Source organism: Lepidochelys kempii, chromosome 6, assembly GCF_965140265.1.
Source record: "Lepidochelys kempii isolate rLepKem1 chromosome 6, rLepKem1.hap2, whole genome shotgun sequence".
NCBI lineage: Eukaryota > Metazoa > Chordata > Testudines > Cheloniidae > Lepidochelys > Lepidochelys kempii.
In genome coordinates, this window is record NC_133261.1 from 45,301,011 (window position 1) to 45,328,590 (window position 27,580).

General features: G+C 41.7%; 1 protein-coding gene across 2 annotated transcripts in view; it reads left to right on the forward strand.

Annotated features, from left to right (window-relative positions):
- The first annotated feature begins 205 nt into the window (after positions 1-205).
- Positions 206-27,580, forward strand: part of LGR4 (leucine rich repeat containing G protein-coupled receptor 4) — a 125,547-nt gene continuing 98,172 nt past the window's right edge. For both annotated transcript variants that reach the window (XM_073347792.1, XM_073347793.1), the window contains exon 1: positions 206-986. In XM_073347792.1, the coding sequence (XP_073203893.1) occupies positions 802-986 (185 nt within the window). In that variant the 5' untranslated portion in view covers positions 206-801. The remainder of the gene's footprint in view (positions 987-27,580) is intronic.

A 27,580-nucleotide genomic window follows, 5' to 3' on the forward strand; every position in this document is an offset into this window, starting at 1 on the left:
ACCAATTCAGCCAGCTCAGGGATTCCACTTGAACCACCACCTTGTCACTCATCTGTCGGGGTAACGCCCACCAAGTGCTCCACTTACCAAAGAGGCCAGGGCGCCCTTCGCCCGTTGGCTGCTGCTAGGCTCCTCTTTGCATATTAATCAGCCACAGATTTCTTCTGCACCAATGCGGGCGCCGGCTTCACTCTCCGCAACCCGCACCTAGTCGATTTGCATAGAGCAACCGCCGGAGCCCCGACACTGTGCAACCCTAGAAGGGAAAAGGAGGCTGCGGAGCTGGACTGGTGTGTCTGGCTCCTGGCAAGCAGGGGAGTGGAGCAGGAGAGGCGGGCAGGAGCTAGAATGGCTGCACGGTTCACTTCCTAGGCATTGCAACACGGCACGGCAGCAACAGCAACAGGGAGAGCGCCACGGCGGAGGCAAAGCCCAGCGCACGTTACCTGCTAGCTTGAGATGAGCCCCGCAGAGGGAAGGGAGCTGCTGCCGCCTTTCAATGGGGCGGGAGGGAGGAGGGAGAGACGCTGAAGTGCTGGCTCCGTGTGCACGGTGTTGAGGGGAAGCCAGAGGGGGAGAGAGGGCGAGACACGCCGCTTGCGCTGGGCACAGAAGTGGGGAGGGAGCTGCGGGAACAAGGACTCAGCTCAGCTCCGCGCGGGGCCAGGGCAGCCGGGGAGGCGCCTTGCCGCGGGCGCGGGGAGGACTCGTTCTGCAAAGGGCCCGAGCCGAAGCGTCCAGCCCGGGCAGTCTCGCCGCTCCCTGGAGCGAGACTCCCGCACGCACCGGAGGGGGCTCGCAATGCGGTGCCTGGCTCTGCTCGGCTTCTTCGCCTGGGGCTTCGGGAGCTCGGCTGGGCCCAGCGGCGGAGCTTCCCCTCCTCCTTGCCCGGCTTCCTGCAGCTGCGATGGGGACGGAGGAGTCGATTGCTCCGGCAGGGGGCTGATCGCCCTGCCCGAGGGACTCAGCGCCTTCACTCACGCCCTGTAAGTCCGGGGGACAAGCAGGGGCTTCGCCGCGGTGCGGCGGGGGGGGGGGGGGGAAGAAGCTGGAGACTGGTTGGGGAGCTAGAAGGGGTCCCTCTTTGCCTCTAGACTTTCCCAAACAGGTTTCCCGGGTGGGTGCGTTGGCAGCATGGCCTGGGCAGATGCCTGCCCTACCTGTTAGTGTGGCAGAGTACGGAGACCGTCTGGGCACTTGGGGTTGGGCTAGGTTAATGCCAAGGGCTTTCAAAAACAAACAAACAAACTCGTGAATTTTTTTTTTAAAAGATTTTTTTTTTTTTAGAGCCCAGCCCGCCCTTCTGCCAGGCTTTTTGGTGATCTTAATTCCCCTGGCCTTGCATCCCATTTGACAAGTAGGTGGGAGAAGGGTGGGCTGTACCTTATTACTACCTTATTCCGCCCGATGGAGGAAGAGGAGAGGAGAGATTGTCTCTGTTGTAATAGAGCCCCTTCCCCCGAGAAATAGACCCCTCGTTGTGTCCGTGTTTCCTTGTCCCCATCCTACAGGCTTTTAGTATCTTGAGGCCGGGTATCCGCAGATCTGGGTAAAAGTTGGACCTAGACACCTTTTTAGTGTGTGTCAAACAAACAGAACCCGAGACCGTGCTGGTTGGTGCATGCCCATTCCCAGTCAACAAGCAAAGACTATCAACTGAGCAAGGCAGAATCAATGAGACAATATTCTTGTGCTGCCAAATTTGGGCATGGTGGGTGAGGAAACACCTGGATTCAAGAATAATCAGTAAAAAAACAAAAACAAAAAACAAGAACAAACAAACAAAAAAACCCATTGATCCAGGCACTGTTACTAAGCAAATACTTTGATTTTGCTGGCTCTAAGGTCTCAGTACAGCAAACTCTGACCCTTCTGTCTGTCAAACCAGCCTTATGAAGTGGAGACCATATTATCTAAGAACAATAAAAAATGAGCAGTGCTATGTACATTTAATTTTTTTTTACTTGGGAACTCTCTATCTTCAGTGTTTCTAAAGTGTGTTTATCAACTTGGTATCTAACCACCTGGGGCGTTCCCTTTGAATGTTTGGGTTGTAAGCATTTGGGGTTACAGAAGGATTTCCTAAAAAATTGTTGAAGAAATCCATAAGTCTGTTTGTATCAATCAAGAGCAGGAGATGACTTTCCCCAGTTGGCATTTCCGAAGCAGGTTCATTTACTTACTTTGCCTCTGCAAGGTCCAAAGCTGAAAAAGGAAACAACAAGAGATGTATAGACTTCAGGCAGTGAAGTGCAGATTAGGTATCTAGAATGGCAGGAGACCGACTACCTGCAGAATATGCCAAGTGAGAAGGCTGGAGGTGAGGGAGAAAAACAATCAATTCTTACATTTGAAAATGGAATTATGTAGCAGTATCGTATTGCTCAAAGGAGCAGAGAAGTTCAAGGGTTAATGTTAATTGTTGTTCAGGTATGCAAGGCCAAGGAGGATTAGATGGTTTGCATACAAATGAGGAAAAAGAATAGGATAATAGGTAAATGTTAAACATGAGGTAAATATAGCAGGTAACTACATTACCTGCCTTAATTCAGAATTCCACCTTAACATATGGAAAGAGGTCAAGTATTTGTATCCTTTGCAACATCCTCATATTAATTCAGAGTGTATTTAACTAGCTAGCAAGTGAATTAGATGTGCTGCTCCCAGCAAAAGTTTTAAGCTCTTTTTTCTGGAAGGTAAGTTAGGTAGTCCATCCATAAACAACACTAACCATTCCTCTGCCAAAATACCATTTCAAGTCTGTAGTGGAGGTAGATGTTGTTAATTAAGCACAGTAAATGTTAATTTGTTCAAACTATTGCGTCTATAAGGTGGAACGAGAAAACTTTTATCTCTGATACAGCTTTATTTACTTTGTTTTAATAGTCTCGTGAATTTGGCTAATCAGTTTCCTTTCATATTAAACCTTAGGTTGTCTCTTTGATCGTTTCTTTAAAGTCCTGCATGAAAGTTGGCACTTTAGGCAAGATTTGCTAGTTGGCATCTGTGTTAAATATTCAGTAATTTTATTATAAACTTTTAATTGTACATTTCCCTTGTGTAGTGAGATGACTGAAGAGGGATTAGGAGCTTTCACTATGGTAGACTTTTGCTAATCCACAAACCTGTTAAGTTTCACAGTAAAACATACCAGGCTTATCCCACTTCTCAGCAAAGATTTAATAGCAGAGGGCTGTAGTGAGATTTTGTATTACTAAAGCTTCACTACTGTTGCAAAATGTATTACAGTGCACATTATAGGAAATTATGATGCATACTCATAAATCAATACTGAACTATACTTTGATGAAATTGTCTTTATTTTTTTGTGTGTTCATTTACTTTCTTATTCATGAAATTCATGACTATGTAAAGAGTCTCCTGGTTCTTAGCATGAATTATCAGGGTTTACCAGTACTTGTTCATCAGTTTCTACCTTAGCAAAAGATGTCCCATTTCTCTCATGTACCAGGTATGCAGGTATTTTTATCATTTGGGTTGCGTAGAGCAGATTATTGAGCCTGAAATCTTATGAGTCTTTTACTTGTTAGCAGGAAGTTGCATATTTCAGTGAATAAATATTATTTAGCAATTACTTTGTATTGTACAGTAAGACCGCAAAGTAGTACCATGTAATAGTGGGAGCTGGCTTTTTCCTTGCGTTTCTCTTGCAAAGGCAGTGTTTCTCATGATTAAGAGCAGGGGACTGGAAGACAGGAGGACCAGGATCTCACTCTGCCACTGTTACTGTGCAGGCGTGGGGTATGTCTACATGGCCTCAGACTATGGCAGTGTGAATAGCATTGTGCAGCAAAGTACTGTGCTGTAACTCCCCTAATTGCTGCAGGCCAAACTAAAAGGTTCCTACTTTGCGTTAACATTAGTGTAGTACTGTTTGAAGGAGGTCTACATGAATGTGAAGTGTGAACATGTTAGTTCGCACTCGCAGTATCCACTTGGGGGAGTTATAGCGCAGCACTTTGATGCGCAGTGCTATTCACGCCCCAGTAGTGCGAACTGCAGGGCTATGTAGACATGCCCTAAGACTTGCTAATAAGCTCCCTGTGCCCTAGTTTCTCCGTATGTAAAATGGGATCTTGCCAAACTTTGTAAAGTGCTTTAAGATTCTTGGGAGAAAGGTGCTCTGGGGTTACGATTATTAGGCTATCATCCCTGTATATCTGTGAGACTGCCTTTATTGTCCAGAAGTGGTTATAAGCCATTAAAACTAGAACCCACTATAGATATAGTTGCCAAACTCTTTCAGTTGTAACTCCCTGGTTTCATATGCTGATAAGATTCCGGAAATTCACCTCTGGGGCTGACTTATTCCGTACTTGGTTTCTGTTTGAAGGTGGGATGTGATACATACTGCAATATGTGTTGGTGTTTGGGCAGTCTACGTCTGAGCAAAATCCTTTTAGCTCTGTTGTTCTGCAAGAGTTAAAAATGCTCCCCACACGCATGCCAGTTATTGTCCTTGCTTTTGATTTTTTCAAACACAGAACTCAACAATGGCTGCTTTTTGAAACTTTGCATTTAAATAGTCTCCGTTTTGGAGCGTAGCTATTCCCAAGTTTTGGATATGGGGGGAAAGGCAGAATAATAGTTTTATAAGACATAGAAAATTCAGCACACTTGGTAAGCATCATCTTAGCCTGATATTCTATGAGTTCTAAACTTTCATTTAGAAACAAAATTAAGTTTGCATTTTTGTTTTGTCCAAGAAACTGTCATTGTGGTGTGCTGCTGCCTTATTAACCCAAGCTTGCAGAAAATGGTCTCTCTAGACAAACAATGGCCATATCCTTCACCTGCCCTGTACCCTGCAAGAACGTAAAGTCTTCCCTTTCTTGATGTTGGAGAGGCAAGGTGGGAGGGGTGTTCCAATATCTTTTATTGGACCAACTTCTGTAGGTCTCTCTCCTCACCTATTCTGGGACCAACATTGTTAGACCTACACTGCATTTCTTGATAACTTTTAACTGTGTAATCTTAATACTACATTCTATCTGTATAAAAATATACTGATGTATTCCCTGATCTTCCATATCAGGTTAGCTTGAATAGAATCACAAGTGGATGTCCATTTGTATTCCTGTCTCTTTCTATTTCTGCTTGTACTGATACCTTACAATGGTCAATTGAGTAACCTAGACTGGATACTCCTCTTGGTATGTTTTGTTCACAGTTCTTCCATTATTTTACTATACTTAATTTTACATCTGACAAATACTAATTTTACATCTGACAAAATCAGTGAATACCACACAGTGGTAGCGGTTGGGGATGAAGGAAGGAAGGACTGGGGTTTCAATAACAAGATCATCTAGTTACTTAGGCCTTGTCTACACTGCCGCTTTACAGCGCTGCAGCTTTCTCGCTCGGGGAGTGAAAAAACACCCTCCTGCGCACTGCAAGTTTCAGCACTGTAAAGTGGCAGTGTAGACAGTGCACCAGCCCTGGGAGCTACTCCCCTCATCGGGGTGGTGGTGGTTGGTTTTTGTTTTGTTTTGTTTTTTTTTAACAGCGCTGAGAGAGCTCTCTCCCAGCCCTGCGCCGTGATCACACAACCACGTTAAAGCACTGCCACGGCAGTGCTTTAACATTGCTAGCGAAGACGTACTCTCAGTTATGGTATGAGCAGAGCAGGATGTTTCCATTAAACATATAATGATAGGGTTTTTTTTTTTTTAAAGAGGATAACTCATGGCTTTTGGGTGACATGGAAGTTTATTATTATTCTTGTTCTTGTTGTTGATGATGCATTTGAATGAGGAAGGCTGGTATTTTGATGAACAGGGATTTTTTTCTTTTGGATGATATTCCATGAACAAGGCAGCCTGGGGGGGAAAAATACAGAGAAGGGAGTGGAGTAGAAGTATATGAACAGAGGGGATTAGTGTAGATGAGGTACGGGTGAATCCAGTGGGTATCAGGAGGAACAAGAGAGGAGAGAGACTGTTGATACAGTTACTGTAGGGAGCCATTTTTTGGGTAAAATTTATTTGGGTCCCGAAGTCAGAATTATACAATCGGCTACATGTTTTTTTCCTGATCATAGGCTTTGTGGCTTTGCTTTGTTGCAAAATAACTGTTATCTAGCAAGTTGATTATGCCAAAGCAGAAATGTTAAGATGAAAGCTAATGAGGAGGATCTAGATGACCTTGTAAACTGGAGTAATAGTAATAGGATGCAATTTAATAGTGAGAAGTGCAAGGTCATGCATTTAGGGATTAATAACAAGAATTTTAGTTATAGGGTGGGGACGCATCAATTAGAAGTAAGGGAGGAGGAGAATGACCTTGGAGTATTGGTTGACCACAGGATGACTATGAGCCGCCAATGTGATATGGCAGTGAAAAAAGCTAATGCGGTCTTGGGATGCATCAGGCGAGGTATTTCCAGTAGAGATAAGGAGGTGTTAGTACCGTTATACAAGGCACTGGTGAGACCTCACCTGGAATACTGTGTGCAGTTCTGGTCTGTCATGTTTAAGAAGGATGAATTCAAACTGGAACAGGTACAGAGAAGGGCTACTAGGATGATCCGAGGAATGGAAAAGCTGTCTTATGAAAGGAGACTCAAGGAGCTTGGCTTATTTAGCCTAACCAAAAGAAGGTTGAGGGGAGATATGATTGCTCTCTATATCTATATCAGAGGGATAGATACCAGAGAGGGGGAGGAATTATTTAAGTTCAGTACCAATGTGGACACAAGAACAAATGGATATAAACTGGCCACCAGGAAGTTTAGACTTGAAATTAGACGAAGGTTTCTAACCATCAGAGGAGTGAAGTTTTGGAATAGCCTTCCAAGGGAAGCAGAGGGGGCAAAAGACCTATCTGGCTTCAAGATTAAACTCGATAAGTTTATGGAGGAGATGGTATGATGGAATAACATGATTTTGGCAATTAATTGATCTTTAATTATTCATGGTAAATAGGCCCGATGGAATGTTAGATGGAGTGGGATAGGAGTTACTACAGAGAATTCATTCCTGGGTATCTGGCTGGTGAATCTTGCTCAGGGTTCAGCTGATAGCCATATTTGGGGTTGGGAAGGAATTTTCCTCTAGGGCAAATTGGAAGAGGCCCTGTGGGTTTTTCGTCCTTCCTCTATAGCATGGGGCACGGGTCACTTGCTGGATCATTCTCTGCACCTTGACGTCTTTAAAGCATGATTTGAGTACTTCAGTAGTTCAGACATAGGTGAGAGGTTTATTGCAGGAGTGGATGGGTGAGATTCTGTGGCCTGCATTGTGCAGGACGTCAGACTAGAGGATCATAATGGTCCCTTCTAACCTTAATATCTATGAATCTATCTATGAGGTTTTTTTTTTTTTTAAATTGATGCAGTGTGTTCTTGTTCTTTGACATGATCTTACTCAGTGGTGTAGTGGTAACCAAAGAAGTGGATGAACTAACTTAAACTTAACTCCATATTCCCCAAATTAGAAATGGATAAACTGAGTTTACCCTGCACTACACTACTGATCTTTTGCATGTTGTCAATGACCTGGCAATATGTTATGTAAAAGAAAATATTCTCTCTGTGGTCAAAGCAAGTTATGCTGAGGGCATCTTTTATATTTCTGCTGGTATTCCTTAACCCCAAATACTATACTTTCAAGTCTAATCCTGGTGCAAGTCTAGGGTGAAGACACATTGACTGAGATTTTTGATTAGTGATTAGTGGTCTTTGGGAACTTGGATATGTGGATTCCCCACTTCGGACACTTTAAATAGGTCTGATATGTTCACAGGGTGGGTGTTTGATACCTCCTGAAAATCAGGCTCTTTTGCGGTGACTCAGTTGGGCTTCTGAAATCACTAGTTATTTTTTTAAAAAATCCTAGCCCATTTAAATAATAAAATATAGTATTTAATTAGTATCTTAAAAATGAAAAGTATATTACCTATCCATAAATATAATCCTTATTCTTGCCAATGATCGTTAGGATACATAGCATTATGTTTCAAGATTTGCCGAAAAATTTTGAAAGCTTAAAATTGCAAGTAATCCACTCCCTTTACTTCCCAAGAACTTCTTTCAAACAAAATTATTTCCTGACAGTGTTTGCAATTTTGGGGGGATTGGTTACTTTGCTTTAATTTTACTGTTTTTCAAATTTTTGTGTGTATGTTTTCAAGACCATAGGCATTCTAGTGTCCACATGATTCGGCACAATCTTGATGTAATCAATAGGCAGATCGTGGGCCAAATCCAGAACTCCAAACACCTTTGAATGGACTGTGAAATCTTTTTATTTACTTATTATTATCATTATTGTTGTTGCAATGTGAAAAATGTTTCTCTGGAGTCTGAACCTTGGGCATATCTTGACCAAGAAATTTGGACCTTGACAAAAAATAAATGACTAGCCCATTTCACGTGTTTGTTTGCATTGGTTTTTATTCTCTACTCTCCTCCCTGCATGGCGAAAACACACAATTGCTGCCTAATTTTGTTTTAAATGCACTCTATTCTTACTGTGCATATTTAGTTAGTCTTCCCTTTCTCCCAAATCCATCACTTCACAAAAGAAAAAAAAGTCTTTTTTTTTCCTAGTAGACTTTCAAAAAGGAAATGTTAATTTTGCTATTTGCCAAAATCAGGTTAAATGACTTTTTAAAACAATCCGTTTCAATGCTGTATTTTCTACAGTTGTTCTGCAGCTTCACAAAATCAAAATTTTTTTTTAAATGAGCAAGGTCTAGCTATTTGATAATTGGTGTCTCTGCATTTGTAATGTTATTGTACCCATCTCGAAGAAGGTGTTGCACCTGAATCTGGTCCAACTGGGCTTTTTTGGCTAAGTTACTATAATCCTGCTGAATATATATAATCACTTGACTGGTCCTGCTGCATCCAACAAAACTTGTGTGTTTTTATAATTGAATGTCTTTTTTTTTTTTTTTTCCCCTCTCCCCTCCCATCTGGAATTTTTATGTAGCATTTTGCTTAAACCAATGGTAGGTAGCATGTACAAGGCATTGCCTTGTAACTGATCCATAACATTACTGTTGCATTAGAATGGTGAGGAGCCAGCTTAGGTGCAATGAACATTGTCTAACAGAGGGAATATGTTGAAAAGCAAGGATGGCCAGGCATGATCTTCAGTTTGGAAAATGTAGCATAATAATAATTTTCCTGAGATAGAAAAGCCTTATCTCATTATAGGTTTGAAGGCTTTGCACTTTAATTTTTCACTTGCCTGTGCCACATACTGTGATAAGTGATAAAGTCCACTTTTATTCATATAGTAAAGACTCATTTTTTTCTTTAAAAGGGGCATGTCTGGAAGCTACCTTTCCTTTCCTTTCCTTTCCTTTCCTTTCCTTTCCTTTCCTTTCCTTTCCTTTTCTTTTCTTTTCTTTTAAGGCTTTTTTAAAGAAAAAGACAGACCACACACATATAACAAATAATTTTGACAACAATAAAAACACTGTTTTGCTTTAAAAAGAAATATTTTCATCTCCCCACCTTCAGCATTCTATACATATATTTTAGTGTATATATCTAGCATTGTTTTAATGGATGAGAACCAAGAGGGAAACTGAAATGAAACTGACTAATCTATTTTTCATTCTTCATTAACAAAAATTAAAAACAGCATAAACAGCGAAGTGTTAAAAGGACTGTAAAAATAAAACGAAACAAAACCCTGTCAGAATACTTCTTGATCTGCTACCACAGAGCTCTGCACCCAAGCAGAGTATAAGACTCTTCATGGGTCTGGGCTAATAACACTGGAGTGGATATATCAGCCCAGATCCTGCAACTGGATCCAGGTGAGCTGATCCTTGTAGCTGTGGAGAGTGACACTGAATTCAGTGAGGGGTCTCTCAAGCTGATCTGGTTGCAAGATTGGGGCATTTAAAGTATATAATTTTTCGTGTGTCATCTTTCTTCTATAAGAAATATGAAGTCCTAGGTATTACAGGAGAAGGTAGAGATTTTTTTATGGTTCTTAGGTGTTAAGGAAAAAAGTGTAAAATGTGAAATTGACAATAAAACTCTTGTGTGCCTCTCCTTCTCCCCAAAAATCAATGCCCTACCACAGTGTCTAATTTGTCAGGCACTTGACACTTATTTTTGCACCTTGAGTTCATTATTGTCAGCCATATGTCATTTCTTGTTTGATGCTGACTAGCAGAGGCTCAGAACCGTGACTTCAGGGAGCATGGAAATCAGTTTGCTGTGTGAAAAATTTCAGGACGTTAATTTAAAACAAGTGTGTACTGGTAAATCATTCCCTTTAACCCTTGATAGGCTTTTACTAGTAAATATGTGTTTAACATGAAAAATACTGGAGTATGCAATTCAGGCATTCAAAAAAACATTCATGAGACACTTCCCCTGTTTTTTTATGAACACAGAGAAAGTTACTGGCCTAGATTCCAGAAGGGCAAAGCATTCTTACCTCCTTGTAAGGTGAAGGAGAGCTACTGTGTTCTTGGTCCCTTGGGAAATCAGACTGAGCGTTTCTAGCCTTCATCAGTGAAGATTGCCTTCTTACTGGGAATCAAATGTAAGCTGGTGCAGTATTTGTATTGTGGAGGGCCTACAGACAGCTCCAGTGCCCCTGCTGCTGCTCATAGTTTTCCAAAGCCTCAACAGAGTGAAATTAGCAAGACTGAGCAGCTTTCACCTTGTCCTCAGAACTCTGTAGGCAGCGGTGAAACTGTCAAAAATCATGTCAATTCTATGCTGCTGCCACCTGGAAAAAGCTCGGATATTGGATTTGTTCATAGACAAGATAAAGAACCTGAAAGAGAATGTAGGAGGGCTAGAATAGCAGAAACACTTTCTCCTTCATTACCCTCGCTGTGGGGGAGGTGTAGCGAGAGGGAGGCTAGAGTATCCAGACAGTCTTTCTACACCCAGGAGGCTGGGCTGACAGAAGGAGGAGACAGAAAACTCCTTCTCTCTCCTGGAAGTTAGAGAAGAGATGAGCTCCAAACTTAAGACACCTATTAGCAGAAGGCTGGTATAAGAGAGAGACCCCAATTTGAGTTTAATGGGCAGCACTTTTCTAGAAATCCCAGCCACCTTCCCAGCATCTGGGCTGGGCACTTCATCTGCATCTGGACACTGTCCCTGAACCTTGCGGGTGAAGCCTACCTACCCTCATCTTTCATATCTGCCTCTTGGCATTCTTGGTCCTCTCTCCCTCCCCCCTCCAACAAAAAGCAACAACCCTGCTGCTATTTACTAATGAGAAGTTCTCAATCTGATCTGTAGAAGGGTATCTGGTCCCATGAAGTTGGCTCTTCATTATTTCCAGCTGCTAAATTGCATTACAAGTCAGCTAAAAATGGATTAAATGCTTTCCTAATCTCTCTCCTACTGGTATGTAAGCAATTGCTTTAGCTGCCACTGGATTTTATGTCACCGTGAATGAGAGAGGAAGGTTGTCCATACAATTTTGAATAGGAGGGAAGGTTGTCCCTGTCACGATCTAGTGTTGTCCTCACTCTGGAAATGTTTGAGAATGCATGTTACAGGACTTGATCCGGTTCCCATTGAAGTAAATGGCTAAACTCCTGTTGCTGGTGCGATATCAAGCCTGTGTAGAATGTCCTGTAGTTAACTGCATACGTTAGTGCCTGGTGAGACTAATGCTGGGATGGCTGGTGTGCTTGGCAAAAGTAGTGACCTGATTTTTCAGAGGTGCTGAGCTACTGTTACTCCTGTTGACTTTCATGTCAGACACCTCCAAACTTATAATGATTTTACATTTGTATTGCTAATGCTTATTATTACAACTGAAAGATTGGAAAATAAAATGTTTCTGTATCTGTTTGTTTACTGTATGCATGTGACAGTAATTTGTGGGTGTGTAGTCCATCAATATTCCCTATTGTATATAAGGGTCTTTTGTGCAGACTAATGACAACATTATATACTGGGGCATAGCAATATTATAACATATGCTTAAAAAAAACAAAAAGGAGTTGTTTCTGAACAGCTTATGGTGTCGGCATATTTTCTGCAATTGGCTGGAGTATGACATCTGTGAAAGAACTTGCTTTTACTTAAAAAAAAAAAATCACTTGATATTGTTTTTGTCAATCTCATGCCTCTGGTATTTTGTATTTGTCTACTTGGAATTATAGATAAGTCATATGTTTTCTTAGGTGTCATTGTCCTATACCTGCACACTGATATGGTGTCCTGGGGCTTAGTAAAACCACAAAAAGTCAGTTGAGCTTTAAAAATGAAACCAACCCATTAAAGGAGTGTTTTGTTCAATGCATTTTGGCTGTTGAGAAAACATTAGTTGAAACATAAACTGACATATTTGAAATATTGTGGACTCCATGTAATGACAGAGATAAAGTGAAACTGCTTTTTTTTTTTTTTTTTTGGGACTTCTACTTGAGGAGACTTATGTTAATGAGGACATCTGAAAAGTAAGGTATATTATACTGAGAGCTTGGAGCAGTGTATTATGCACAGTTAAAAATATGAACTTGTCGTTTCATTGCACTTAACTGATCGAATGCAGTTTTTGATACAACTAGATAGAAGTATTTTACTATAACATGGCATAACAATTGTGGAAGCTTGACGCTTTAATATGTAGCGAGATGAATTTTGTAATTCAGATCTTGTCTGTATTTTAATGGTGAGGGTGAAATGCTGTTGAAGTGCTGCACTGGAGTAGTCTTTCAGCCTTTGCCCTGTCCTAAATTACTGTGTACTGTTAATCATCTGCTGTGTACACCCATCTCTGGAGTCGTATCTGTAAAGAGCTTTGGGATCCTTCAACATGGCATTCTGTCAATATAAATGTGGTATGGATTTACAAACAGTAAGACCGTCTATGTGGGATCATCATCAGGTTACATCAGTCTGTCAACTTGTGCCTCACCCTCTCCCTTCCAGACTCCAAGAAGGTCCTCAACGCCTCAAAAATCCCCCACTTAAGTCTCTGACTTGCAGCAACTCCTTCCTCTTATAAAATAGGAGCCAGTCAGTCCCACATTCTGAACTCTCCTGAGGAGAAAAATAGGTGTGATGTATTTTTTTGTTTTGAAGCTCTCCAAAGTTGGAGAAATGACTGAGGAAGAACTAAGTTTCAGGAAGTGTTTGATAAGGACAGAAATCAGTGGTTATAACTACATTAATAATGACGTCTGTAGGATCTACTAGTTCTAAGCAGTCTCCAGTCATTTGTTGGTTTTGAGAATTTAGCTGTAAGATTTCTGCGTCGTGAAGGTTAATTTCCATTTTGAAACCACTATTTTGCATCATCTGATGTGCAGTTTAAAATACTTGGGACTCGATCCTATCTTCAGGTACTGCATGTAAGTAAAGTGCTACGAGTCTTGTGGAATTTCACCTTTTTAAATTAGTAATTGGTTCCTACGTGTTGTGTATATAAAAATGCAGGGGAAGGCTCACGCCATAAAGACCCAGCATAGGGCTGAGCACCGCCTGGGAGGCACAGTGCACTAGCAATAATAGGGTTGTGTCTTTGTGGTGTTTACAGCACTTGCTAGCTTGTACATTTTTGTTTATTTGTTTTTAATTTTGTGCTTTTTCCCCATGAAGACAAGCCCAACGGTGAGGCTGCAGTTGCTAAGCCCCTTCTGGGAGGGCTTATTGCCTTGAAGGATCAGGCCGTAAAGAATAAAATGGCTGTACACTGTGTTCCAATGGCTGTTCAGCTAAGCTTTCCCTTTTAAAACTTAAAACATCTTATTTTAAAAACTGAATAACCTAACAATAGAAAAACAATGAGCCTGCTGAATGTCTCCCCATAAAACTTCAAGAAATTGTGTTCTGACTTCTAAATAATACACAGTTGGTACTGAATCATAAAACATTGTGTGACCTCAGAGCTACTCAGCTTAATTTAGTTTAATTTAATAATACTACCAAACCTGTTTAATTTAGCTTAATTGAATAATGCTGCAAATGGAGTTGTGCATTTTGTAACCTCGTTCTGTGAAAATGTTTTTTGTTGAAGAATTTTCCCATTACTTTCTTGACATCTGCATGGTTACACATGAATAGCATGACCCAGTCCCTCAGCAGGGAGACTAATGTGGCCCTGCTTTCGATAGCCCTGTTACTGACAAAGAAAACATATGGAATATTTCATTCCTGTCTTTGCAAACGGGGCGTGGGGCTGTAAGGGCAAAGGGCTGCAAGCTTCAAACTTCATGGTAAATTGGTAAGTTAACCACAAGGTTTACTATTAGTAATCAAAGTGCTTTTGCCAAAGTCCTATTATTTCACATCACACTGTGTTGCTGTGGGAATAGAATCCCAGATGTAGAACAAATCCATTTCAGCAATCCAATATTAATAATTTAGGTAAGCAGCAGACTCCTCCATGGTCTCATTTAATCTTTAATGACACATGATACCAAGTGACAATTTTCCTAAAATATTTGGACACTGTAGTTGTCAGTGTTTGATGTTTGGTATTTGCTTGGCAGATACACAAGATATGAACACAGATGCATGGTTCCCACTGGAACCAGTCATGGGGGCTGTCTCCCCTTACATTCATTATGTCCCCTTTCAAGCCACAAAATGGGACCAATTGTTTCCTATCATCCGAACCAAACACCGCACTGTGTTGACTCTAAAGTTTCTATTGTGTGGTAACAAAGTGAGAGTTTGCTGTTGCATTCCACTCTAGCCAGTGGGTTAGCGCTCAGTCGTCAGGAGCGTAGCAAGAAATCAAGGCACAACACTGCTATTTCATCACCAAAGGGAAAGAAAAGCCATTGTAAGGCTGGGGGAGGAATGAAAAAAACACTTGCCACTGGAATATATGAATTAGTTCAGCGGGGATTCAGGGAATTTACCCCTCTCGTCACTTCCAATAATTTCTTCCATGTTGTTTGTACTTGTGCACTATTTTGAATTGTTTAAATATGATTTTAAAGTAATTCCTACTATGGTGGTGATTCTGCTGTTTTTCCAAATACAGTGTAGAGGATGGACAGGTGAAGAGCCTATTTAATCTGCAGCTTTGGAGTGCAGACCCATGCTGGAACCCCAAAACTAATCCCACTTGGATTGCTGGTTCCAGTCCCCCTTCTAGACTCTTTTTAGATTAGGCAAGATTTAGACAGATCCAGTACTTATTCCCTTAGAATTCCTTTCCTGCACCCAGAAACAGGAAAGAAGCTGTCCTGTTTCCCAGGTTACATGATTGCAGGATCTAGAATTCATATTGGTTTCTAATTAGCAAAAGCCCAAAATCAGACCAGGAAAGGGCCTATAGTTCTATTAGTCTGAGCTGATCCTTGAACTCACTGAGTTGAGTCTTGCCTTAGAAGTTGAATGAGCTGAGGTTCACACACACACATTCTCTCAGGAAAGTTTGGGGAGTCTTGTCTGAGCTGCATCCTACAAAACCCCCTGCTAGTCTTCCTCTTCCCTCACCCCACCCAGATCACTGCCCCTTCCAGGCCAGGGACCCCACCCTCTAGAATGCTTCCCTTGGAGAGCTTGGAACTCTATTTCCAAGCATAACTGGAGGGGTTAATTCGTCAAGATGTCCTGTGAAGTGGCTTCTTTTCAAGTTTTGCGGTGGAGGTTTATTTTAATTTAAAACCTTTCAAGTCCATGTTAATTGCCTGAAAAGTTTAATTTTAAGGGCTTTTTAGCAGGTTGTTTTAATTATAAGCCTAGAAAGCCAGAGACCATTCAGTAACCAAAATATTGCAATATTTTATATGTCGAACTTCAGCTTCCTAAAAAAGTAAAATGGCTGACAGCTGGATGGGGCTGCCATTTTGTGCCAAGGACTCCCATTGAAGAGTTTACAAGGGAATAATCACCTGGTCTCATAGCTACAAAGGTAGTGGTGGGCTCTCTTCTGTTCATGTTCTGTAGGCAGTTCCTTTGGATAGCTGAACTTACATATACTTAATGGTATGAACAGAGAAAAATGAGGGCTGGATATTGGCAGAAAATGTCCCAGTTGTATGATCTTTTGGGTCGTGGGCCTAAAAGTTGTCAAGAGAAGTGATGGAAATCTGTTGCTTGAAGGATTTATTAAAATTACACAGGGTAAATCATTTGGAGAACAATTCTGTGACATTTTCCAGTGCTTGGATTAAATGATATTGGAGTCTCTTCTGTCTCTGATTTCTAAAATCAATACACATGAATGTCTGTGTCTACATAAGACTTGTCTTGCCGGCTCTCTGTGTGCACGCTTCCCATTGAGCTCAAAATTTCAGGGTCAAGATCACTGTCTGTAATTTGCCTTAAAATTAAATTATTAGGAATTCTTGAAATTGTACAAAGCCCATTTCCCCCATAATGTCTATATTAGTGTCCATTTAATGGTGCTGCTCTTGCTGATTCCTCCAATAGATCATGGTTCTGTTGATTCCTCGGGGAAAATAAGTGAGAAAGGGGGGGAAAAAATCCATGTGGGTTTTAAATTTTTTTTTTTTATAATTTGTTTTTACTCTGGAAGAGTAGTGCTTTGTAGTTTAAGAAATGATTAATGTATGGTTGGCTATTTGAAAACTTTACCAGGGGTCTTTATTTTTAAAAGTGGCTAAGTCCCATTTTCAGACAAGTCACATGAAAATGGGACTTAAACACTTTTTGGAACTTTTACTTTAAGATATTTTGAAAAGCAACTGTTTTAAAACTGGCATAACAACTACTCTTAATATAGGGCCAGCTCTTGCTGTCCTTACTTGGTCCCAAGTCCCACTGTCCTTTATGGAAGTTTTGAGTGAAAAGATCTGGTAGAGAGAGAAGGATCTGATGCAGATTTTTATGTTCCAATACTGTGGGATTCTACTATTGACACGTGGCAGCTGGAGATTTGGAGTTGGACACAGTCCTACCTTTTGATACTTTCTTACTGCTGTTGATTTTAACACTTGTTTTTTGTTTTTTTTTAAAGTGCTAATATTGACCAAACTGTTAATATTTTACAGAACTAGTGTGTTGAGTCTCGTAAGGTGTAGAAAAGTCATGTCTGTTCCAAGGGCAAATCTGCTGGCACGGTAACCGTGTTGAGTGTTTACTGGAGACACTAAATCCCTTAGATATCCAGGTCAATTAATCATTTATTTTGATTTGACATACTCTTGCTTGAAATATTTCATTTTAAGAACTTGAGCTAGTTTACGTATATACGTTTATACCCACTTCCTCCCAAAAATGTGGTAAAAGGGAGTCAATGTGCCTCTAACTTCCAGGCCAATAGTGTCTAGCGTCCTGATTTTCAGACATTTTATGTAGGGTGTGGATTCACTGAGAGGAAAATTAGTGGATGTAGTAGCCTCTGGACAGTTTTTAGAACTTCAGCTAAAGCATCCATGTTTACCATCAAGAGTCAGCTTCTCTCTCTTACAAACTGCCTCAGGACATTGGGCCATCAGAATAAATCCAGAGTGATGCCACAAGTTTTTGCTGTGGCTTTGCATGTCAAGCACCCCAAATCCTGTGTAAGAACGTCTGCTTGGACAGTCACTATCTTCATCCACATGAGAAACTGCGGGACAGTAGCCATCAGCATGTTCTTCCAAGCACTTCTGTAACACAGTTCATGTTAACTCACGCACATACAAATATATGTGGATGTTTGTGTCACTACTTAACAGTGATGCTTGCTGCAAGCAATGCTAACCCCCATGGCAATCTCCACTAATGAAGTTCCAGTGGCATAATAGCACAAACAATGCAAACAGTCTTCCCAATACTACCTCACAATAAACTGGGTGCTGCCTAAATGGCTTGTCTCATTCGCTTTCTGAACGCTACACGGGGTCGTATTTCCCAGAGGCCACTTACCTGTGCAAATAATGCTGCATGCACTGTGGAGCTCAGTTTTGTGTTATTCTCACAGAGATCAATGTCGTTGATTTTGTTTTCCTTCTGTCACCTGCATGTCTCAGAGGAGGCCTTCCTCACAGCATGCTGCCAGCTGGCCTGAGGCTGATATGAAGGCACTGGTGTCCTGCTAGCTTGTTTGTATAGAAGGTACTTTCTGTGCAATTTGTTCATTGAACATACCGTTCAGTATCAATACAAAAGATCAACTTGTGTCCCCATAAATTCCCTTACCATAACTAATACAAATAACAAAGCAAGAGAAAAATAAATGGCTATCAAAAGCATCATAATAACTTTTAATCCCATTTAGTAGCATAAGTTGTCAGTGATTACAGCCATATCAGTACCGCATGAAATCCCTCTTCCGTGAACTCCCTCATTGTACAAATGAAGAGATTGTTATAAATGACTCCTAATACAGGAAAAAAGGGGGTAATATTTAGTTCTGTTCCATCTCTGTTAATGGTTTGGAAAGGTGTGCACAGAATACTTCTAATTTGGGCATCATGCTGATCTTGGATGGATCAGCTTGCCTGTCCCAAATTACATCTGTTGCTGTAAACCCTGCTGTCTCCTCACTTGTATTCTTAGAAGACATTGCCTTTTCTTTCACATATGCGACCTGCAAAATGCAGCATGCAGTGCTGTAATAGCTAAGTTAGTTAATGAGTTGTCATTGTGGGTGAGTGGACCTCTCCACCTTGCTTTGTCTGCCAAAAACTATATCCCATACTTATTGAGCATACCATTGGATCTGTATCTCTTTGCGTAATCTGGGAATGGTTTAATTAGACAAGGCAAAAGGTAGGTATACAGGGTCACCTGGAATCACAGTGGAGATGAAGACAGCATTAGTATCAATGTTGTTTGGTTGAAAGCCCTTCTGAATTCTCAGAGAACAAACAGTCTTTGAAAATTCCTGCATTTGCCTGTCCACCCTTATGTAATCATCCAGGACTTGCATAATTATTGAGCAGTTATCCCCTCTCCTTTATTATATTCCCTGGGGATTCTTTGAGGGACACAGAATAGATACAGGGCTTCCAGCCGTAGTTCCTGCACAGGTGTTTAAATCTTTCAGGGATCTCTGGCACACTGCTGATCCTGTGTAGGCATTTTCTTGTGGTTTGGTCTTTCTGGGAAATTGCTTTAATAAAAGAAGAAAGGAAAATATGATTATGAAATTCAGTAAATTGGAGGGGAGGTGTAGCATTTGCAGGGTTTTTTTTTTTTTTAAACCTTTTTTTACAGACTACATTTCAAATTGTGGTGTCCCTTAAACTACTGCATTTTGAGACCATAGAGGAGTCAATAATTCTGGAGATATGATCATTTTCAGTGATAGGCCTCTTCCATCTTTGATCTCAAACAGTTGCTTAGGCCGGGGTTCTCAACCTTTCTCTTTCTGAGTCTGCTCCCCCCCCCCCCCAATATGCCATAAAAACTTCACGGCCCATCTGTGTCCCAAGTACTATTTTTCTGCATATAAAGCTAGGGCCGGCGTTAAGGGAGAAAGCAGGGCAATTGCCCAGGGGCCCATGTCAGAGCGGCCCACACGAAGCTACATTGCTTTGGCTTCAGTCCTGGGTGGCAGGGCTCAGAGCCCTGGGCTTCATCCCCATGCAGTGGGGCTTTGGCTTTCTATCCTGGGTCCCAGCTAGTCTAATGCTGACCCTGCTTGGAGGACCCCCTGACACCTGCTTGCGGCCCCCCAAGGTGTCCCGGATCCCTGCTTGAGAACCACTGACTTACAGTACGTTCTAGTCCACTTGGGCTCTTTCTGAGTGCTTTCTCCTTAGTGCAGTTTTTGGGGGTGGGGTGGGGGAAATCTTCATCCTCAGCACAATGGTGAGCAGAGAATTTTTCTGCCTCTGTCTGCTGCTTGTCCAGGAGCATGTCTGAGATCCCATGGAATATGAACTCCATTGAGTACAAGACAATCCTAGTGTCCTGGTTTATAGTTCTGTCTTTATATAGCAAGAGAGGCAGTCTTGAGCATTAATCTGTACCATTAGCAAATTCCTTAAAGCTGTTCCATTTCCTTACTCAGTCGCTGCACATATTCAGTTCCATAGTTTCTCTGCTAAGAGTTTTAAACCTTTCAGTTTCTGAATGATACACATCTGCAGAGTCTCTTTTCAATAAACACCTTGCATAACTTCTGAAGTTTGATCGAAAGCCATTTGACTTTGGTAGGCTTTGGATCATAGTCCTTATGAACACTCTTATAGTCTGTTTGCTTGAAACTCCCATCAGATGCTTAGGACATTAGAAATATGGAGACGTGTTCCTTCTGCCTTGTACATTAGCAACATTTTGCACCTATTGCTTGTTTTTAAAAAGAATATTTACCGATTATTCCAAAGCTGGCATCTGGGACTATGAAAATAACCATGAACTACTTGCTATGGATAGTGTATTGCTAAACCTTTTAAAGATCTCTTTGCTCCAGAACTCTGACTCACTTAAAATGAGAGACTCCTATTCCAGCTATTCTTCAGGATCTCTCCAGAGTTGCGCAAATGCCTTTTGTTAAGTTTCCACACTGTAGCCCAAGGCATTGGAGGAAGGAGTGGACTAGAACTCAGTGTGTTTATTCTCATGTATTGTATTTAATTAAGCAAAATAACCCTCCAAATACAATTGTGGTCTGAAAGCATAACATGCATTTTAAATGCTGGAAAGCTTTGGTCACATTTTATCCATTTTTAACTGGAAAAAGATATCTGTAGAGATTAATGAGCAATAAGTAAACTATGTTGGATCTAGAATTGCAGAATGCAGTTTAACCACTTATTCTTCAGCAATTTCGTTTTACAAAGAATAGTGAATGAAGTTTGGGGATCCTACTTTTGTGTTGCTTAAACAACCATAGTCTAGGTTACTCACTGCCTTAATTTCCTTTCAAGAGTTGTGTAGATAGGGTTTTACCATCATTTACACTTGATTACTTCATTGTTAATGTTCATGATGTGATTTAGCATTCACAGGTTTAATTATTCCCTTTTGGCCTAGTGAAAAATTTCCTTCCAATAATTACCTTCACTGCCCTTTAGCCTCTTGCACATTAGTTTGTTTGGAGAAACATTGTTGCTCAGTTAGCAATTCCAAACAAGGCAGTGCCTGAAGCTGTCTTGGAAACATAATTTATACCTTTGACATAGTATGTTAGGCCTCAGTGCCTGAAACACTTCTGCTAGATGTGTTGAATTAATGCATTGTAGAATTTCTGTGTTCTCTAAAGAAATTAGAGATGGATGTGAACAATTAGCCTGTATCACACTTTGGTTTATTAATCTATAGCAAATATGCTGCAGTACTATGAGCAGGAGGATTAGGGTTTTGTGGGGCCCTGGGCCATAGCAAGTGCGGTACCGCCCCGGGAAGTGGGTTTGGGGCACAAGGGCTTGCCCCTCTCCTGCCGGGGAAATGGGGTCAGGACGTGGGGGCTTTCCCCATTCTGCCCGCTCGGCTGGCTGGAATGCTGGGCGGGCGGAGCTGGGCAAGCCCCCGCACTCCGACCTCTCTCCCCATCAGGAGTGCTGGCTGGGCAGAGCAGGTTGGGGAGCTGGGGTGCCCATTTTTCCAGGGCCCCCCCAATTGGGCAGAGTCCTTGGGCATGGGCCCTGTTGACCCAGTGGCTAATCCGCCACTGGCTATGAGCAAAAACGTTGGTGGCTGTGCTTAGCCAATAAAAATTCATTATTTTGCAAGCCTCTTCAGTATTGTAATTTCCAATGTTAACTTTTTTTAGTCCTGAATGTATTAAGACAGAATTATCTAGTTACAAGATGAAAAGGGCTGGCCTTACCATGAGGCGAACTGAGGTGGCCACCTCGGGTGCCAGACTGGGGACGAGGGGGTGCCACTAGGACTCAGAGTGTAGAAAATTGTCTGCTGCTGGTGCATGTGTATTCTCTCTGCTCTAGATGCACAGAGATGGTGGAGTGCTGTGCTGGAGGAAGGAGGGCACAAGAGACATAACAGGCAGGCAGGAGAAAAGGTGAGAGGGAATAACAGAAAGCAGCAGCAGGAGCTGCAGGGAGAGAGAGAGAGAGAGAGAGAGAGAGGAGGAGCCTCATTAGCACCCCCCAGGAGCCTGGACTGATTAACACCAGCTTCTCAGGGAGCTTCCTGTCTGTTTCCTGCTGCTTCCCTGAACCCACTTGAGGAGAACAGGCAGTCAACTGAAGTATTAGGAGCCAGTTAGGCCCTTAAGATGCTGATATCTTCCCTCAGTCAGGTCCTGCTACCAGCCTGCTTATTTGTCCCGTTCAGCTGAGTGTTGAGAGCCACTATAGCTGGCACAGAACAGCAGTCATGAATGAAAGAAGAAAACGCCCCTCTGGGGCAGCATTCGGAAAAAGAAAGAAAGCAAAGGAAGCTTTTCTACCTAAGCAGGAAGGAGCTCTCCTGAGATACATAGAGACAAATGTTCATGGTGCACCTTCCGGCCCCAGTGAGGATGTGAGTGATGAGGAGATGCCTGATCTTTCAGTTAGTCAGAGTGCAGGTGACCTGGTAGCTACTGCAGCATCCATATCTCCCTCTCAAATGGATTAACCATGCACATTCCTGAAAAAAAAGTGGAGCTCAGAGAAGAGTGGTGGAGGCGCAAGAAACAGCTGCTGCTGAGTTTAGTTCCTTAAGTCTAGATGATCCAGGACTGTGGACCCACTTCAGCAGTAGCCTGAGGGACTTCCTTGTACTGCCTGGGCCACAGCAAGTGAAAAACTTCATGTTCCCCAAAGACAATGAAAATAGAAGTTTCCATCCAACACATTACTGGCGTGAAATCCCCAATGGTGACAAAGTGGGGAGGCCACGGCTTATGTACTCAAAAACCCAGAATACTGCATACGTTTTTGTTGCAAACTCTTCCAGTCTAAAGTTCCAGCCATATTGGGTTCTACAGGAACAAAGGACTGGAAACATTTGGCTAGAAACCTGGCATGGCATGAGAAGGCAGCAAATCATCAGAGGGCATTCCATAGGTGGAAAGAGCTTGAGATGAGACTAAGGTTAAAGGCCACCATGGATGATCCGCATCAAGAGAAGATTTCATCAGTCTCTTTACTGGCAGAATGTTCTCAAAAGCCTCATTGCCATTGCAAGAATGCTTGCTACCCAAAACCTAGCACTGCGTGGCACTTTAGATCAGCTGTATGTGCCAAACAATGGAAACTTCCTTAAAATTGTGGAGCTGATGGCTGAGTTTGATGCTGTACTCCAGGATCATCTAAGAAGAGTCACCACCCAAGAAATGTACACACACCACTACCTTGGAAAAACAATTCAAAATGAGATCAACAAGTTACTGGCAACAAAAGTCAAACAGATGATTGTGGCAGATCTGAAGTCAGCAAGATATTACTCTGTTGTTCTGGACTGCACACCTGACATCAGCCATACAAATGACTTTAATGCTGCATTTTGTAACAACCACCACCACCACCACCTAGTGAAAATGTCCCTGCAAAGGTGACTGTCAGCATTTTCTAGAATTTGACATTGATGATACTACAGGAACTGGTATGACAAATGTGCCTCTTAAAAAGCTGAAAGATACAGGAATTGCGATCGCTGACATGAGAGGTCAGGGCTACAATAACAGTGCCAACATGAGAGGAAAGAACAGAGGAGTGCAGACACGGATCCGAAAGTTAAACCCTCGAGCTTTTTTTTTTTTTTTTTTTTTCTTTTGTCCCATGCAGTTTTCATTAATTGAACTTGGTGGTCAGTGATGCAGCATCAACTTCTAGGGAGGCTGCTGAATTTTTTTTAATGTAATTCAAAGCATCTATGTATTTTTCTCTGCATCAACTCATCAATGGCAAATTTTGAAGCAACATCTGGGACCATCCTCTCTGACACTGAAACCACTGAGTGCCACACAATGGGAAAGTTGAGTGGAGGTGATAAAGCCTATCAAGTACCAAATTGGGAAGATAGATGATGCCATAGTTGCCTTTATGGAGGATTAATGCTATGACAGGAACTGTTAGTGGGAGAACAGTGGCAGAGAGGAATGAAATCACCGGAAACATACATAACTTCAAATATCTGTGTGGCTTAGTGTTGTGGCATGACATACTGTTTGAAATAAATGTTGTAAGCAAGAGACTCCAAGGTGTTGACCTTGACATATCTGAAGCAATGGAACAACTGGACAAAGCAAAGTCATACCTACAGTCTTACCGGTCAGATGAAGGATTTCAAAACCTTCTGAAGAGTGCATGGAAGTTGGAAGAGGAGCTTCACAGTGAAGCTATTTTCCCACCCATTCAAGAATACAAGAGTCACCGAAGAAGAAGACATTTTGATTACGAGGCACGGGATAATCCCAGAAGAGACCCCAAACAACAATTCAAAGTTGAATTCTTTAACCAGGTGCTAGACTGTGCAATATAGTCAGCTGAAGAATGTTTCATGCAGCTCAAGGAAGACAGCCGCATATTTGGGATGTTGTATGATATTCCAAAACTCCTCACTGTACCTGAAGAAGACCTACACCAGCAATGCAGGGCACTAGAGACAGTGTTGACACATGATGACATGCGCGATATTAATGCGAGTGATTTAGGTGATGAACTGAAAGCCCTTTCAAGATACATTTCAGCGGGATCAACTCCAAAGGCTGTTCTGGAATATGTGTGCACAAATAAGATGACCACCCTCTTTCCAAATGCTTTTGTTGCTCTGCGCATACTTCTAACACTTCCTGTAACAGTTGCCAGTGGAAAAGGCAGCTTCTCCCCGGCGAAGTTAATAAAAACACATCTGCGCTCCGCAGTGACATAGGAGAGGCTGGTCAGCCTTGCAACCATCTCAGTAGAGCATGAGCTGGCCCAGACTGTGGACCTTCAGCAGGAAGCAGTTCAAATCTTTGCAACAGTGAAGGTACGGAAAGCACCACTTTGATTATTCAAACAGATAAAAATGCCAATGTTTACTGTACAGACAAGAAAAGTTACAGTTGCTGTTCAGGTGTTTGAAAGTTAAGTGTTACTTACAAATTTTGAACAAGGCATTTTAAGTTGTTAGTTCTCCTTTATTGGGGTAGGTAGCAGAGCAATACCATGAGAGGAGTAGAACAGGAAGAAGGCAGAATTAAGACCTTTCAAAGTTTTGGCCCAAGCGAGGGGGCATGGGGCCGTCATTTGAGCTCCCCACCTCAGGTGCCAAGATGTTGTGGGCCGGCCCTGAAGATGAATGTCGTGCAGTACTGCCAAGTTGGTTGTTCATGAAACAGCAAAATTCTGTATCAGTTCAGTATCGGAGAAATCACTCACTGGGACTGTATTCTGCCCCTGTGAATATACTATGTGCTAAAATAACAAATCCAAGGCTTGTCCAATGTTAGGGGGCCTGCCTATTTTGTTTGTGTTTTTTAAATAATAAAGATGGTTACATTTGGTTCCTCAAAATATTTTTTTTAAATTTACACTATATAAAGGCGGTGTTCTCAACAAGGGGTACGTTTAGGTCTTCCAGGGGGCACATCAACTCATCTAGATAGTTGCCTAGCTTTACAACAGCTTACATAAAAAGCACGAGCAGAGTCAGTACAAACTAAAATTTCATACAGACAAAATGAGGAAGTAAGCAATTTTTTTCATAAATGTGCTGTGACACTTTTTTTTCTATTTTTGTGTCGGATTTTGTAAGCAAGTAGGTTTTTAACTGAGGTAAAACTTGGGGTATGCAAGACAAATCAGACTCATGAAAGGGGGACAGTAGTATGGAAAAGTTGAGATCCACTGTTATAAGCTCTCCTTATGATGAAATAGATTAATGTGCATCACTTACAGTTCATAAGTTTTTGGAATTTTATTATTAAAGTTCACGGTTGGGAGGCTGAGTCAGTAATGTCTAGCAAAATTTGCTTGACAGCACAACAAATATTGTGTGGCATTTGTACATCTAGACTACATTCAAACCAGTGGCTGATCCCAGGATATAATTAGCCCTGCGTAATCAATGTGTAACTCTTCCCTATACAGTTTTATGAATGGATGATCTAATCATGATATGTTAGCTGCATAATTCTAGAGTTGCCAAATCTTGCAGTTTTTATCACTAATAGTGAGAGATTTGGTGCTTTTCTGCAAGCCCTGTTTCTTGAAGGTATACAGTTGTGTGTGAATCTTGCCTTTTTATTTTAAATATATTTCTGTTTTTTATCTCAACTCACTGCACTGAGTTAAAACCTGCTGGTGCCCTGTCTCGACTAGGGTCTTACATTGCGAGAGTTAACTTGAATGAGCAATTCTGATGTAAAAAGAGAGCCAAAGAAACAAAAATTTGTTCACAAGGCCTTTTTCCTCACTCTTTGCAGTCAGGGGCATTACTTGCTATAGAGTATGGGGGGGCATTTGCCGCTCCTCAGACCTTGGTTCCTCTCCCCTGATTTTTCATAGGTTTGTAGGCTCCATTTTGTCTTCCACTCTTTGCCCCGCACCTGTCCTCCAAAACTTTGCAGGATAGAACGTAATCATATCTAGTGTTCTGTATGGTGATACAATTTTGCCCCTCTGAAGAATTTTTCTGAAATGACATCCCTGTTTGCAGATCACCTTTCAAATACAGCATATTTGTAGTAAAAATAAAAATTTAATTTCAGTGACTATCTTTTGTGGGTTAGTTTGGGCTTTTTTTCCTCTCACGCATATGCAATGGGTATGTACATATGAAGTACTGCTACTATGTACCTGATTAAACTTGTCAAGCCTTAAAGTCCATCCCTAAGAGAACAGAGCTGAATAGTCACTGTATATCTTCTTCACATCAATACTTGTACGAAAGAAGTTGTTTTTTCGACTGTCTAGCCATGAAAATTCATTAGTTTTAAGGTGTCAATTGTCTTACAGCCATCATATAAATTACAGCAGTGTTAAAATGAAGGGGCAGCCTTACCTTTGAAATAAAGGTAATAAAAAGTGCTTCTTTGACACTGCTTGATTTATAACCACAGGTGAAGGCTGTCCACTGTTGTGGCTGAGGGTTTGTGTTGAAGTTGTCAGACTTTACATACTGTTCTTTTTTAAGAATCCAGTAAAGTGCACTAACTGTTCTTCATTGTTATGCTTCTCAAGTGCAGATCTGGTGGTTGGCTACTGGCACAAATTTTAAAGGTGTGGTAAATGTTGTTGCTTTCCAAAACACAATGATGGTAGCCTATTTGCCAAGTGTAGCCAAATCTTGCAGCAAGAAGCTGGGTCAAACTATGGCCTGGTCTACACTACAAAAGTTAGGTTGATATAAGTGTCCTTGTGTTGACCAATTAAATGCATGTGTCTATGCTCAGTTTGTCTGTGGCCAACATAAGCTTCCCAATACACCTCCCTGAATGGAGTAGAACCGTGGTCGACCTACTTTGGTCGACGCAGTGCAAGTGTATACACAGTGCAAGCTGTATTGACTTGAAGAGTCCTCCAGCAGCTGTGCTCCTGTCTCTGTGACAGTGACCTCTTTGCTCAAAATTTTAAGTTCCACTACGTAGGGGTCCCAGAGTCTGGAAGCTCCCACTCCATCCCCCCCCCCCCCCACCAATCAAACCCTGCCTGTTTTGGAAATGCCATTTTTTGGTTGCCCTCCTGAGCAGAGGTGCTCAACTGCTCACTGTGTTATCAACCATGCTGGCGCCATGAATACATTACAGGTATTAGACACACTCCTGCGTGGAGTAGATGGAAGGTATCTGATCTCCTTGGCTGATGGGGGAAAGACTGTGCAAGCACAGCA